Source organism: Orcinus orca, chromosome 12 (assembly GCF_937001465.1).
Source record: "Orcinus orca chromosome 12, mOrcOrc1.1, whole genome shotgun sequence".
Taxonomy (NCBI): Eukaryota; Metazoa; Chordata; class Mammalia; order Artiodactyla; family Delphinidae; genus Orcinus; species Orcinus orca.
Genome location: NC_064570.1, coordinates 30,676,146 through 30,692,892, shown reverse-complemented (window position 1 = coordinate 30,692,892; position 16,747 = coordinate 30,676,146). Strand labels below are relative to the sequence as shown.

Below are 16,747 nucleotides of genomic sequence, written 5' to 3'. Positions count from 1 at the left end.
TGTATAAGATACCATCCATCAACTTTGTTCAATAGTCAGATCACTAAAGACCAGGTACTATTTAGTATATTTTGAATTATAATCCTACCGCAAATGGAGTTGATCCTTGCTGTGGGCCTGAAGGTGTCCACAAAGTCTGATACCAGGTTTCCAAGTAACTGACACAAAACAAAACAAAAAAGTATAAAAATAAAATCAAGATTGCTCTGAATACAAGAATCATTTACATAAAATGAGATAATATGTAAAGATTTAGTACAATTCCTGGCACGTAAAATTACTCAAAGGTTAGTTCTCTTTTGCTTCCTTCCAAACAATTACTGACCAGTTCATTTCTTCCTGAATTAAGTCAGGTCATACCACCATGTTCTTAGCTATTTGATGAAGCTATGTATATTTCATCACATAATATATAAACTGTCTCAGCAGGATGGCAGAGAAATGAAAGAAATACGTATTATCTAAGGATAAAGTGTTAAAAGAATAAGCACACAAAAAAATCACATTATTATCTAAGAATAAAGTGATCATTAAAAGAATAAGCACACAAAAAATCAGATTAATATAACAATTTTTAATAAAACTTTCTATTAAAAATTTTAGAAAATATCAAATTTACCCAGTGTGGAAGTTTTCCCTCAGGATATAATTTCCTGATCTCTGTGACTGCAAAATATGCTGGTAATAAACAAGCATTTCTTTCCAAGATATATGCTATAACCTAAGAAAAATAAGAGGGTGATGTTATTATTCTGACTAGTCCCACAGATAAGCCCCTTAAATGCAACAACAACAAGAACTATGGTATTAAAAAGTAGAGATATTACTTCATGGATTCACTGGGCTTAAACTGTAGCATAAAAAATTTGTTTATATGTGAATATCTAAAAATGAAGATTAATAAATACTAAAATGACTGCTGATAGTAAGAAACATTGAAAATGCATCAATTATTGGTAGACTCTAATAGGAAGGCAACAGACCAACAATTGTTGCAACATTAGTTACAAAGCACGAAGGTCTTTTAAGTTGTCCAGGCTGATGTTTTAAAATGGTTGAAAATACTTTAATATCAATATTGTTGCTTTCATAGTTAAAAACCATGAATTAATTAAAATATAAAATTTCCCTCTGAAATACAATGGAAGTGAAATAGAACCTTTAAAACACGATTTTTGTAGAAGTAAAGAAATGGAACGTTTTACAAGCTACCATAAGTTTTAAAAGCACAGAACTATGTAAAACTAGACTTTTTTAAGGATATGATCAATGAATTGCAGACATGGTTACCTCTCTTGCTGCTAGAAGCTGCTGCACTACAGCTGAGCTCACTGTATTGGGAATTGTTAAGGTTTTCTCCAAAATCACTTTTAAGAGATCTCGAACACCCTGATAGAACAAAAAAGTCATAGGTTAAAATATAAAAACGTCCCCGGTGCTACTTAAAACATCTAAAGTTTTCAAGGTTATATACTTGGGAAAAAAAAATGTTACCCTCAAGGTCACACTTTTGATTTTTTCTGAACCAGAGCTAACATTCCACCTCCTAACATTAACCCAAGACAAGTGTCATGTTCCAAAGCAGAATTCTAAAGGATGGCTTGCAATGTGAATGAACGAAGAAAGTCACTTATAAATAAAAATTAAACTTCCCACACTCTGCTAAGCTTTTTTGACCATCACAACATTAGAAGAGTTTCTATTACTATGAGGGGCCAAAAAGTTTAATTTGAGCTTAACGGACAGAAATATATTTGAATATAACTTGAAAATACTCTGAAAACATGGACAATAATACAAACTTTCTGGCAGATGACCTTTTCTACTCCTTCCCATTGCATATTCTAACTTTATTCCCCCTTCTCATCATCCATCACATACTTTAATCCCTCAAACTGATCGAATAAGGCCATTCTGTTAACTGGTCATCCATATCTATCACCAGTTGCATTATTTCAGAGCAGAATCTGATACATAGAGAAGAAATTTCATTCCATAGTATAAACAATGTGATCAATCTTGTAAAAAAGACAGACAAAACATATATATGAAAGAAATTAGAAACAATTATAAAGCACCATACAAATAAGTACGGAGGTAAAAGCCACATATTAATGCTAAGAAAAGTGAAGTACAAGTACAGAGAAAATAATCAGAAAAAGCTTCTTAGAATTAATTCAAGCCAATACTTATCAGTTAAGTCATTTTAGATTAGCAAAAATACAGACATAAAGCACAGGGTCAGGTATTGGCAAGTCTTTCAAAAAGGACAATAACAAAAGTGGCTTGAATGAAGGAGAAGCTTCTGCAGATATGGAGCTCCTGAGATGTATTATGAGACACAATTAGAGACTGTATGCTGTTGTTTTTGGTCAAGAGCAGAGTGCTGAAGACACCAGTTAAGGAAGGAAATGTGTCCAAGGGAGGTCAAGGTGAAGCAGGACTTGCTCCCTTCATCAGCTGATGCCTGCATCTCTTCTCAGTTCCATACACACCTGCTCTGTGCTTTCATTGGAAAGGGGCCCCAACATCCTAAGATCTGTGGCATGAAGGGACCCAGAGTCTGCTTGGTGACTTCCCTACTTGTCACAGAAATTTACCAGCCACCTGCATTTTTAAGAATGTTGGGAGGGGAGCAGAGAAGCTGCGAGAAACACTGAGCAATTTTAAATCCCTTCAGGAGATACAACAAAAAAGGAGATTTTGTAAATGGTTCCACTTCATTTCTCCCATGTGAAATTATGATATGTACACTGAAAAAGTAATCACACCTAACAACGATTACTTTTTATATTGAATAATTAGGAAAAAAATACCTTGTAATCCACTCCTCCAATTATTTTCCGAACCAGTTTAAATGTTAAGGCCCAAAGCTGTGTTCTTTCCCATTCAAGTGTGTCAGAGTTTATCAGGGATTCACAAACCATCCTAGAAAAAAGCAATACCCATTCCAATTACAAGACAGAATTTTTGCAAGTTCTCTAATAGCCAAGGTCTGCGTACTTTGGATATCGTATTTGCCACAGTAAGGTTTTTTTTTTTTTTTTTTTTTTTGGTCGCGTTGGGTCTTCATTGCTGTGTGCGGGTTTTCTCTAGTTGTGATGAGCAGGCTTCTCATTGCGGTGGCTTCTCCTTGCAGAGTATGGGCTCTAAGGCACATGGGCTCAGTAGTTGTGGTGCACGGGCTTAGATCTCCGTGGCATGTGGGATCTTCCCAGACCAGGGATTGAACCCATGTCCCCTGTATTGGCAGGCGGATTCTTAACCACTGTGCCACCAGGGAAGTCCCAGTAAGTATTTTTCAAAAAGGTACATGTTACTCAAGCACACTTTCAAAAAATTACGTATAGTATTTTACATTTTTTACTTATATGAAAGACTAAACACAAAGTAGAACTAAATTATATTAATTACATTATATTTTTACTAGAAAGATATGTACCAAAAGCTATTGGTTAAATATTTACCAGTTTGTGGCAAACTGTATTTTTCCAAGATGGCTGCAAGAAGACTTTCGATCCCACATGCTCTTCTAAAATGTGACATTGATACTCCTCCCATGAAAAGTATCAGTGTCATTCTCTACCCCTCAACCTGGGCAGGCCTAATACTGGCAAATGGGATGCTGTATGACTTTCAAGGCAAGGTGATAAAGCTTCTGCCTAGCCCTCTTATGAATGCTTGCTCTTGGACTCCACTATGCTGTGAGAAAGTCCAGGTTACATGGAAAAGGCACATGTAGGTTCTGGCCAACAGTGCCAGCTGATGTCTCAGATGACAGCCAGGTATCATCCACCAGATATGAATGGGAAACCTTTGTCATGACTCCAGTCATAGCCACTATCTGATTGCAATCACGAGACCTGAGAAAAAACTACATACTACTTGCCTAGTCAAGCACTATAATCGTGAATGTTAATAATAAAAGGATTATTATTGTTTTAAGCCACAAAGTACTGAAGTAATTCATCACACAGCAAAAGTAAACTGGAACCGACTGAGCAATTCCATTCCTGGGTATATAGCCAAAAAAACCAAAAACACTAAACTGAAAAGATACATGCACCCCAATGTTCACAGCAGGATTATTTACAATTGCCAAGATATGGAAGCAACCTAAGTGTCCCTCAACAGATGAATGGATAAAAAAGACATGCCATACATACATACATACACATACACACACACACACACACACACACACACACAGTGGAATACTACTCATCAATAAAAAAAGAATGAAACTGTGTCATCTGCAACAACATGGATGGACTTGAAGGGCGTTATGCTAAGTGAAATAAGTCAGACAGAGAAAGACAAATACTGTGTGATGTCACTTGTATGTAGAATCTAAAAAATATTATAAACAAACTAGTGAATATAACAAAAACAACAAAAGTTAACTGGAACAAGCTCATGAACGTGAGTGATTTTAGTCTCTGGACTGAAAGGCAAAGTCTGCCTGGTTTTGAGCACCGTAAGTATACAATTCTAAGAATACTGCATCCTAGAAATTAAAAATGAGATATTACAAAGGATTACTTGTTGAGCCCAACTTCCTTCTTCATTCCCTCAACCAATTTCTAAACATTAATAAAAAAGAAAATTCTGGGCTTCCCTGGTGGCGCAGTGGTTAAGAATCCTCCTGCCAATACAGGGGACACGGGTTCGAGCCCTGGTCCGGGAAGATCCCACATGCTGCGGAGCAACTAAGTCCGTGCGCCACAACTACTGAGCCTGCGCTCCAGAGCCCATGAGCCACAACTATGGAGCCCGCAAGCCACAACTACAGAGCCCATGAGCCACAACTACTGAAGCCTGGGCGCCCTAGAGCCTGTGCTCCGCAGCAAGAGAAGCCACCGCAATGAGAAGCCCACGCACAGCAACGAAGAGTAGCCCCCACTCACCGCAACTAGAGGAAGCCCATGCACAGTAACAAAGACCCAATGCAGCCAAAATTAAAATAAATAAAATAAAATAAATACATTTATAAAAGAAAGAAAGAAAGAAAGAAAATTCTTTAGATTGCTCATATTCACCATTAAACATACCTGGGTGGAAGGAGACCAGTCTCGACCGCCATTGCTAAGCAGTCATAAAGAAAAGAAATTCTTTTAGGACTATGCTGGCCATGAATGAATTTAACAATCCACTGGATGCATTGTTCGTGAGATTCCTGGAAAATCAGAAAATGATTATGCTTTAGGTCTAAGCTTACATTTGGTAACTAACAAATAGCTAACAGTACCTGGGAGTATATCAAGACTATGAATGATATACTCCATTATAAATTCATGGATGAAAACAAATTCTAAAAAAAAAACTGAAAAAATTCAGATTTAGTACTTGAGTTATAGTAAGCTTAAAATCATACAATTATATAAACTTCCACCATTTTTACTACATGCCACCTCCAAAAAGAGTACGATTTTATTAACACATTCATGATCAATAGAAAACTCTAGCAAAGATTGTGTACGGCATTGTAAGCAGTGCCCTTACTGGCAGATATAAATATTCCTGTCACTGGGGGAAAAATCCACTATGAATTAGTATATCAGCCTCATGAGAATTTCGTGAGTCTAATCCCTAAGAGCCCAATGAGTTATGAATCTAATGACATATCCAATTTCTAGACTTGCAAAACGTTAAATCTGATACCAAAATGTAGTACCCAAATCACAGATTATCTTCTAGGATATCCTCAAGATGTCCTGCTCCTCTGTGCTACCACTGTCCCTGATACACACTTCTACTGTTGAACATATAATGCTGATTTAGAAATACTTATTTTCTTCCCAGCTCCTCCATTAGAATATAAAATTTTCGAAGACAAGGGCTGTGTGTTAACTCATAAAATGTTTAACGAATTATTAAAATATTAAAGTATGTCATAAAGATGCTCAACATCACTCAGAGAAATGCAAAAATAAAACCACACTGAAATAAAATTTCTCCTGTTTTTAGATTGGCAAAGATCAAAAAGTTCAAAGATCAAAAAGTAGATTAACATTCTATTACGAGGCTCTAGGGAACAGATACTCTTACACATTGCTATCGGGAGTATAAATTGGTAAAACCCTTTTGGAAAGCTATTAGGCAATTTCTATAAAAACTACACATAGACATACCCTCTGACCCAGCAATACTATAAATTTATTCTGTGTCCCACGCATAAAACTGTTCATTATAGTATTATTTAAAGTGAAAAAAGGTAAGAAGCAACCTGTCAGTTGGTAGGAGACTGGTTAAATAAAGGAAGGTGCAGTCATATAATAGAATATTATGTTGCTATAAGAAAGTAAGAAAGGAAGGCAGAAGTAACTCTTAATGGATTGATGTAGAATTACTTTGAGAATTTAATATTAAGAGGAAAAAAGCAAGGTGTTAGTGAACAGTGTACACGGCATATGAACATTCTATAAAAATGATTCTATGCATAAAACACTTCTAGGGGCTTCCCTGGTGGTGCAGTGGTTCAGAATCCACCTGCCAATGCAGAAGACACGGGTTCAAGCCCTGGTCGGGGAAGATCCCACATGCTGCAGAGCAATTAAGCCCCTGCACCACAACTACTAAGCCTGTGCTCTAGAGCCCGCATACCACAAATACTGAAGCCTGTGCACCTAGAGCTCGTGCTCTGCAACAAGAGGAGCAACTGCAATGAGAAGCCCATGCACCGCAACGAAAAGTAGCCCCTGCTCACTGCAACTAGAAAAACCCTGCACGCAGCAATGAAGACCCAATGCAGCCAAAAATAAATAAATACAATAAATGTATTAAAAAAAAACGCTTCTAGAAGGAAACATGAACTGGGAATGCTGTTTGCAGACAGAAAAAGAAACAAGCAATTAAGCTAAGAAAGATGGAAGGCAGATTCATCATTGGGTCCAACCCTTTGCATTTTGTACCGTATGAATATATTATCTATTAAAAGATAATTAGGGTGCTTCCCTGGTGGCGCAGTGGCTAAGAATCTGCCTGCCAAAGCAGGGGACACGGGTTCGAGCCCTGGTCCAGGAAGATCCCACAAGCCGTGGAGCAAATAAGTGCGTGCGCCACAACTACTGGGCCTGCACTCTAGAGCTCACGAGCCAGAACTACTGAGTGCGTGTGCCACAACTCCTGAAGGCTGCGTGCCTAGAGCCCATGCTCTGCAACAAGAGAAGCCACCACAATGAGAAGCCCGCACACCGCGACTAAGAGTAGCCCCCGCTCACCGCAACTACAGAAAGTCCGCGCGCAGCAATGAAGACGCAACGCAGCCAAAAAATAAATAAATAAAAAGAAAAAAAATAATTAAAAGTAAAAGAAATTTAAAAAAACGAATGCATTGAAACTCTGTGATTCATGTCTGAGTAGCAAGTCGTAACCACCAGCAGCTCAAGTGCAAACAGTTCTCATTTTCCTACCAAAATGCACCACGAGAAGATAAGGTACTACTGGACTATGAGCTCTTTAAGGATCACACACTTTGTCTTTTTCAAGGCTGCATTTTCTGGTGAATGTTCTCTGTTACTAAGTTTTACTGCTCCTTTCCTCAATTTTATTATATCTTTGTACCCTTATTGTGGCATCTTTGTATCAATGCTGGGCCAGTTTCCAGTTCCTAAAAATGGAAAATTTTATCCATTACACTCCCTAACACAGCTGTTTAGAAGTACACCAAGTAAATCAGCATAGGATCAAAATGGTTTTATATAATCTAACTTGGGAGAGATTTATAAAAACAACTCACTGTGCTGTCGTCAACCTGATTTTTCAATACAGATTCTTTACTGGAATACAAATTGAAACAAATGGAAATCAGAATTGACAAATAAAAGATGATGACAATTTTATTTCTCCTTTTCCAGAAAGACCTTAACAGCAACATCAAAGAAAATGTGAAAAAAGAAAGGGTCAAAATTCATCAGCTGAGTGTATTAAAAATGCAGAGCTCACCTGAGAAAGACCACCCCAAAACTGTCTGAAGGCCCCCAGACAGCTAATTAGTTTTGTTTTTTCATCTTCAGGGGTGTCCATAAACATGCTAAAAAACAAAAATAGCATTATTTGCCACTAGTTTTAAAAAGGTAATTCAACATAATCAGAATAGTGGATCTTAAAAACCTCCAAAAGAGATCTAAATAAAATCTTACAAAGATACACTCAGGTAAAAACAGAAAAATCTGCCATGCATATACTCACCCAGGGAAAGCCTCTTCTATAATTTCCGTTTTCTGTTAAAAAAAAAAAAGTAAACGACGTGAATTTTGTTTTTTTAAAAAGGGAGGGGGAGGGGCGTGCCCGAGCAAAATAATACAATGCAACAAGGGCAAGTCACCTTAATCAACAACGCGCAGAAACAAACAATACCTGCCTGCTTGGCCTGTAACAAAGGGTGTTGTGGATTTCAAAGGAGACTTGGAATTGGACAGCAGTTTGAGAACTGCTCAACCGTTGCACACATACACGGTTTCACAACAAAGAAGAGATGGAGGAGAGGTTGCCCGGGCCAGGTTTCTTGAGTCGTTGCCCGCGAGCCACCCCCTCTCCCAGCCATCGTCCTGGATCCCTGGCCGTTCCACTCACCACCACCTCCTCAAAAATGCTCTGCAGTTGCGTTTCCATCTGGACCATCTCCCCCGCCTTCCTTGGACACCAGGCGCGCTGCCCGGGTCAGACCCGAGCTCCGGCAATGGAGGGGTAGAGGGCCGCAGACGCCTGTAGGAAACCTCAGCTCGCCGGGGTCAGTTTCTTCCCCAAGCGCCCAGCTGAGTCCGGCCCCTGTTTGTTGCAGGGCCCAGCAAACAACCGGAAGCTGCACGGCCCAGCAAACAACCGGAAGCTGCACGGAAGCCGGATCGCTGGGTGTCCGCTGATTACGAAACCCGCAGAAACTAGGGACACAGTCAGATGGTTCCGGCTGTGGAGAAGTGCGGCGCGCGAGCCAGACGAGAGCGCCCCTAAGTGGAACCTCGAGCCTAAGTCACCTCGAGGCCCGGTCGGCTGCAGACCGCCACTTCGCGGCTGAAGCGGGAATTGCTTCCTGCTTGGTGCTGATGCTTTTGCACGGCGGGAAGAAAACAAGCTTGAGACCCAGGGGCTAGAGCCTGCTGGAAATGCTCCTCTTGCGACCTGGGGCAACCTGATGTCTACGAGCTGCTGACCTTCTAGGACTCCGTCAGCAGCCTGAAGCCAGGAGTTGAAAGCTCACTTTTCTAGACGACAGGGACAATGCCTTCTCGACTATGGTAACCTCAGTGCCTTGCAGAGTGCCAGAAGCACAGCAGGCTTTCAATGAAGGTTAAAAAGGTGAATGAACGCATCACTACTGATTTTTAATTAAAGTAATCGAATAATAATATATACTGTTTTCAGTTATGATCATCAAAAAATAATAATATTTATCAATTACTAAATACATATAGCCTCTTTGGTGGTGGGTAGGGATGGAGAAGGGTGGCAAAGAGGAAGGTTGATTCAGTGGCATGGTCGGAGCAGATACACTGAGTGGTGTGCCCCCCACCGCTGTATTCTTTGAAGCATCAGTTGACATTTTTGTGGAAACTTGCTCTCATTCTTCAAGCTGATTTAGGTGTCTCTTCTTTGTCTTCATATAACACTTTTGTGTGTAAGTAGTAGAGGACTTCATTTATGGAATATTTATCCACCGTTCCCTCAGTGCTAGACACGGTGATAGGTATTCACTGAACTGTATTACAGAGTGTATTTTGCAGAATATCTGAGCTATTATAGAAGGGTGACAGAGCCAGAATTATTAAAATCCAAGTACCCTAGCAACCTATTGTTCTTTTTTGTATGCTAAACAGATTATTTTATTGTGGATTGTCTTCAACCAGATTCACTTCTAAGACAGCTTTCATTTACTAGCAGATTTCCATGTTTCGGCTCTGTGTTTCGCAATTGGTATATTCTCTCTTTTTAAACATCTTTATTGGAGTATAATTGCTTTACAATGGTGTGTTAGTTTCTGCTTTATAACAAAGTGAATCTGCTATACATATACATATATCCCCATATCTCCTCCCTCTTGTATCTCCCTCCCACCCTCCACCCTCCCTACCCCACCCCTCTAGGTGGTCTCAAAGCACCGAGCTGATCTCCCTGTGCTATGCGGCTGCTTCCCACTAGCTATCTATTTTACATTCGGTAGTGTATATATGTCCAGGCCACTCTCTCACTTCGTCCCAGCTTACCCTTCCCCCTCCCCGTGTCCTCAACTCCATTCTCTAGTCTGCGTCTTTATTCCTGTCCTGCCCCTAGATTCTTCAGAGAAATCGGTATATTCTCAGCAAATGCCAGCTACTCTTGATATTGGCCAGGGCTTGTACAATTAAGTAGGTAAAATGGTCAGGTAAGAATTATTTGTCATAACCAAATACAAAGTAATTTTTATATTATGCTTGCTCATGCTCTATTCACTGAATAAAAGTTGACCATCCATTTCTAGACCTTCTTCAAGTGTTTCCCCCCAAGTCATGTTTTTAAATTGATGTATAATTTGTATACAGTGAAATGCATATTTTAAATATACAGCTCCATGAATTTTGACAAATGTTGACACTTGTTTAACTACTACCTCAGGCAAGATATAGAATATTTCTATCTTCCCAGAAAGTTCTTAGAGTCCTTTTGCAGCCAATCCCCCTCCCAGAGGCAAACACTGGTTTAATTTAAGTAATCATTAATTAGTTTGCATGTTCTCAAAGTTTATATAATTGGATTCACACAGTATTTACTATTTGTGTGTAACTTCTTTCACAACTTTGTATTTTGAGATCTATCCATGTATACCATTCCATCGTGTGAATATACCACAGATTATTTTTCAATTCACCTGTTGATGGATATTTACATTTTCAGTTTTGACTACTACAAATAAAGTTGCTATGAACATTCTCAAACAAGTCTCTCTGTAGACATATATTACTTTTCTAAGAGCAGAATTTTGGAGTCATATAGTAAGTATATGCTTAAGTTTATAAGAAGTTGGCAAACAGTTCTCCGAAATGGTTTTTACTCTTTTTACACTCTGATACTACAAATTTGTGTGGTTTCTAATTGCTCTACATCCTTGTCAGCATTTAGTGTTGTCAATCTTTTTACTTTTAGCCGTTCCAATGGGTGTGGATTTTCCTAGTGACTAATGATGTTGATTTTTAAAAAAATGTGTATCATAAGCTATTCAGATATCTCTCATGAAGGGTCTGTTTAAGTCTTTTGCTTGCTATTAATCAGGTGATTTCTTATATACACACTTATTTGTAGGAGTACTTATATATTCTGTATACAAGTCTTTTATCAAATCCATGCATGGTGAACATTTTCTCTCTGTTTTGGCTTGCTTTTTCATTTTTAAAATGATGTCTTTGATTAGCAGAAAATTTTAATTTTGATGAAGTCCAATTTATTATGTTTAAATTTTATGGTTATTGTTTTAAGTAGCCTATGAAATCTTTATCTACCCTAAGGTCATGGAGCTATCCTCCAATGTTTTCTTCTAAGAACTAAGCTTTATAGTTAGTATAGATAGTGTAGATATATAGCTCAAGTATTTACATCCATGATTCATCTTTAATTAGTTTTTGTAGGTGGGGTGCATGTGTGTGTATGTGTTAGGGTGGGGCAGGGCTCTCTCCTCCTTGTTTCCAGAGGGGTCATGGCTGCTGCCTAGGGCTGAGTTGCTCAGCTGCCACCCTGATGGGCCTAGAGAACAGAGCCTCAAGCTAAAGAGAATTATTCTTGAGCCTTAAAGTCTAATGGAATTTTCCCTGCCAGGTCTCAGACTCGCCTGGGACACATGTGACCCCTTCTTTTTGACTTCTTCTTTTGGAACAGGAATGCTGGTCTCACCAGTGTATTTTGAAGCAGATAATTTGTTTTGTAGTTTCACGTGTTCATAGAAAGGAATTTTGCCAAAGGATGAATCATACCTCTAGTTTCATCCATTTGTTCCATCACCGTTTGTTGAAATTACCCTTCTTTCTTCATTGCATTGCCTTGTATTAGTCTGGGTCTCTTTTTAGACTCTCTATTCTGTTCTTTTGATCTATTTGTCTATCCTTATGCCAATATCATATTGTCTCAATTGCTGTAGCTAATTAGTAAGTCTTGAAGTAAGGTAGCTTAAGTTCTCCAAATTTATTTTTTAAGCTTATTTTGGTTATTCTAAATCCTTTGCATTTCCATATAAATTTTAAAATCAGCTTGTCCATTTTGATAAAAAAATACTGAGATTTTTATTGGGATTAAATTGAATCTATAGTGTAATTTGGAGATAATTGATACCTAAGCAATATTAAATCTTTTAGTCCACAAACAGGGTTGATCTCTCCATTTATTTAGTCTTCTTTTATTTCTTTCAGCAATCTTTTATAGTTTTCAGTGTGCAGATATTACATATCTTCTGTTAAATTTAATCTTATGTGTTTTATATGCATTTTGGGGGGATGGTATTTCAAGTAGCATTTTAAAAATTCTGTTTTCCAGTTGTTTATTGCTAACATATAGAAATACAATTGCTCTTTGGATATTGGTCATTAATCCTGCGACCTTGCTCAATTCACTTTTTAGTTCTAGTAGTTTTTTATAGAACCCTTAGAATCGTCTCTGTCCACAATTGGTTGTCTGTAAATAGGACAGTTTTACTTCTTCCTTTTCAACTTACTTCTTCCTTTATTTCTGTTTCATGCTTTACTGTATTGGCTAGGACCTTCAGCAGTACAATGTTGAATAGAAGTGGTGAGAACACACACCTTTGCCAAGTTCTTGATCTTAGGGGGAAAACAGCCTTTCATAAAGTCTGATGCTAGCTGTAGGTTTTTCACTGATTTTCATTATCATTTCATTGATACTGTTTGTCAGATTGAGGAAGTTCTTTTCTATTCCTAGTTTACTGGAAGTTTTTATCATGAATAGATATTGGACCTTGTCAAATGTTTCTCTGCCTCTATTGAGATTTTTCAGTTTTACTCTGTTAATGTGATGGGTTTAATTGATGGGGTTTTGAATTGTGGGAGAAGGGAATTTCCCCCTCTTTTTCCTCTTAGTTCTTTTGAATGGCAATTAAAATGACATAAGGCAGATTAACAGGAGAAAATCAAATTTATTACATATATACAGGGAACCCTCATAAGCATAAAGAATTCCAAAGGCAGTAAGGCAAGATGAGGTATATTTATTATTCTGGACTGGAGAGAAGGAGGTAGGGGTCTGGGACTTCAGAGGGACATAAGGCATTCACAGGAAGATGAAAAGAATTAATATTTGGTAAGCATATGTTTGCTAGGCCATCTAGGGACAGCGGAACACAGATAGGACTTTGATCTAACTAGCCTTGGTAGGTTCCTCCCTGTCTACCACACCTAGTTCATACTTTACTATAGTATCCATGGTGTTGGCTCCTTCCTCAGACAGGTCTTCTATCATAAATTCTTTTAGACAATAAATAGGGGAAGGTTCAAAGGTTCTTCCTGAGCCTTTTCAGCATGCCAGAGTGGCACATCTTGGGGCAGCCTACCCTGAACCCCATCAAAATGCTAAACCAATTTTGCTTCCATGGGATACATGCTATTCGGTCATGATATATATTTTCTATATATTCCTTTCTATATATTTCTGGATTCTATCTGCTAATATTTTATTGAGATTTTATTTTTTTTTCATATGCTACTATCATCGCCAACTCCTAACAAAACACGCCTTTTTTTGAATAATCAACTTTAACTAGTGAAGAAAACTGCTGGGAGTCATAGGCCTCCAAAAGCCCTTTAACTTTTTTTTGTTTTGAAGGCTGTGGAATACCTCGTACAGCTGAACTCGTGTCGTTCACTTGCTAGGTGACGAGCTAATAATTCTCCTGTCGTGGCTTTGACCTGGCAGATATCTAGTTCCCTAACATTTGTAATATGTATATACAACACAATATGCCCTTGTTACCACGTAAGAGCTTCTAACAACCTGAAATGAAAGCATTCCAATTTCCTGCTGCAGAGTAGCTTCAAGAGTTAGGCTGAGTGTATTAATTTGCTAGGGCTGCCGTAACAATAGAAACTGGCTGGCTTAAACAATAGAAATGTACTTTCTCACAATTCTGGAGGTACATTTCACAATAGAAATGTACTTTCTCACAATTCTGAGATCAAGGTGCTAGAAATTTGAGATCAAGGTTTTCTATTTTACTCAATAAGTCAAAATCCATTATTATCATTATTTATTTTGATAAATATATAAGAAATATTTATGATTCATAAATTTATCAGTTGGTTGGTTTCTTCGGAGGCCTTTCTCCTTGGCTTGCAGACGGCTGTCTTCTCCCTGTGTCTTCACATGGTCTTCCCTCTGTGCATGTCTGTGGCGAATTTCCTCTTCTTATAATGACACCAGTCATATTGGATTAGGGCCCACCATTATGACCTCATTTTAACTTAATTACCTCTTTATTTGGACCCTCTGTCCAAATAAATTACATCTTCAACATGTGAATTTGGAGGCATACAGTTCAGCCTCAAAACTCCTTCCTCTGGGCCCCCAAATGCACGTCCTTCTAGCATGCAAAATACATTCAGCCCGTTACAACAGCTCTCAAATCTTAACCATTCCAGCATCAGTTCCAAGTCCAAACTCTCGTCTAAATATCCTCTAAATCAGGTATAGGTGCTTCAGGTGTGAGGCATTCTGAGGTAAAATTCCCCTTCAGCTATGAGGCTGTGAAACCAGATCTGCTTCCAAAGCACAATGATAGGACAGATAGGACAAGCCTAGGATATACATTCCCATTCCAAAAGGGAAAAATTGAAAAGAATAAAGGGGTCACAAGTTCCAAGCAACTGTGAAATCCAGCTGGGCAATTTCCACTAGATTTTGAGGCTTGAGAAGATCCTTTTCGGTTTGATTATTTGCTCTGTCCTCCAGGATGGGTGTGTGTGTGGGTGGTGGCTCGGTGGAGCTTGTAGGCACCTAAGTGGCGTGATGTGGGCATCCAAGCATGGGAGGGGTGGTGGTGAGGTTGAGAGGCTGGTTGCATACAGGGGAGTTTATCAAATAAGCAGAAATAGTAAGTTCAGTGAAAGTCTGGTTTCACACTGTGGGAGAAGGGGAATACATATGTGGAAAGAGAAAACTAGGATGAACCCTATAGTGCTTGATTGAAATTGGATATTTTGATATGAACTCATGGATTTAATAGATGGGTAGTTTTAGAAATAAATACAGTATGAGCTGTCCTAGCTTTCCTCAAACATGACCAAAGCTTTAGCAGAAAGAAAAATTAAGTGGAGCGGCAGATTGAGCAAAAGGGTGAACATAAAACTGTACCTAAGGAAGTATACTAGTGGTCAGGTCAGTGTGACATATCAGTGCAATTTTGCATAGTGGAGCCTTGGTGCTGAGAACAGGAAATATGTCAGAAGTTCAGGAAACAAGCTAAGGCAGAAATAGAGGTAAAGGTGACCAGCAGGAGTTGGGCAAAGTGAGATCAACCAGGATGTCTTTGTAAAAACGGCTAGTATATTTGGATCGCTGTTAGAGCTGGTCTTAGGACAAATAGTTGAATCATCCTGGAAAGTGAGTCCAAGGTAGTACCTCTCAGAATTGGAGAGCCCTGAAAGCCAGGATGGGTTGTTTGAGTCATCAGCTCATGCGATGATCACTTTGGGCTTGTAAATAATGGAGTGAGCTAAGAGACAGAAAGAAAATTTGGTTTTCTTTCTGTCTCTTAGAAAATAGACATTTGGTTTAGAAGAAATACTGGGCCAGATTTGAGGATCAGGGGATGCACCTACCTTCCTAAGGAATAGGATATAGCAATTCTAATGGAAAGCTGGAAACCCTAGATGCTGAGGATGGAGATGAAGCAGCTTAGAATCTTTGGAGGATGGGAATAGACCAGTCAGTTGTCTCCTACTGTTGTCATCTTCTTCTCCCCCTAGCTTGGTGATGCTTGTCTTAGTTGAAGCCAGGTGTAGAAACAGGGGTCAAAGTCCATTCAGGTGGAGGAGGCTTTTTAAAATGAGAGATGTGAATTATGAATTAATGTCTTTCAGTTTGGCTGTGCATGGATTAGTTACTAATACCTGATAAGGTTCTTCCCATTGTGGCTGCAAAGAATCTTTTATTTGATGTCCTTTCCAATAAACAAAATCTCTAGGTTTTAATTTATGATCCTTTTCATTTCTTGGGAGTTTGCTGTAAAGGTAGTTACTAATTTTTTTTAAAGTGTCTTAATAAGACCCTGGTAATAATGTAATATATTTCCTTTGAATCATTGTGGGTGAAAGTTTCCAAAATATTGTTTTCCCAGAAAACCATTTTCTCAGATACCCAATGGATTAAAGAATGTACATGCTGGGGAGGCTTCCCTGGTGGTGCTGTGGTTAAGAATCCGCCTGCCAATGCAGGGGACACGGGTTCGAGCCCTGGTCCGGGAGGCTCCCACATGCTGCAGAGTAACTAAGTCCATGCGCCACAACTACTGAGCCTGCGCTCTAGAGCCGGTGAGCCACAACTACTGCACCCGCGTGCCTAGAGCCCGTGCTCTGCAACAAAGAGAAGCCACCACAATGAGAAGCCTGCGCACTGCAACCAAGAGGGTAGCCCCTGCTCGCTGCAACTAGAGAAAGCCCTTGTGCAGCAAGAAAGACCCAACGCAGCCAAAAATAAATACATTTATTAAAAAAAAAAAGAATGTACATGCTGGAGTAACGGCAGTTCGGCTTCACTAGACACTATAAGTTTTGTTTTG

General features: G+C 38.9%; 1 protein-coding gene across 6 annotated transcripts in view; it reads right to left on the bottom strand.

Annotated features, from left to right (window-relative positions):
• The window catches only part of MED23 (mediator complex subunit 23), a 42,837-nt gene extending 34,010 nt beyond the window's left edge, over positions 1-8,827 (bottom strand). For 2 of the 6 annotated variants that reach the window (XM_033407192.2, XM_049695670.1), the window contains exons 1-8: positions 8,575-8,827; positions 8,191-8,222; positions 7,945-8,032; positions 5,052-5,176; positions 2,817-2,928; positions 1,291-1,389; positions 620-721; positions 89-158 (exon numbers count right to left, since the gene is read on the bottom strand). In XM_033407192.2, the coding sequence (XP_033263083.1) occupies positions 89-158; positions 620-721; positions 1,291-1,389; positions 2,817-2,928; positions 5,052-5,176; positions 7,945-8,032; positions 8,191-8,222; positions 8,575-8,622 (676 nt within the window). In that variant the 5' untranslated portion in view covers positions 8,623-8,827. Of the gene's footprint in view, positions 1-88; positions 159-619; positions 722-1,290; positions 1,390-2,816; positions 2,929-5,051; positions 5,177-7,944; positions 8,033-8,190; positions 8,223-8,574 lie in introns of those variants that run through there. The other 4 variants (XM_033407132.2, XM_033407144.2, XM_033407135.2 and 1 more) reach the window with 3 other exon arrangements.
• Between the last annotated feature and the right edge of the window lie 7,920 nt (positions 8,828-16,747).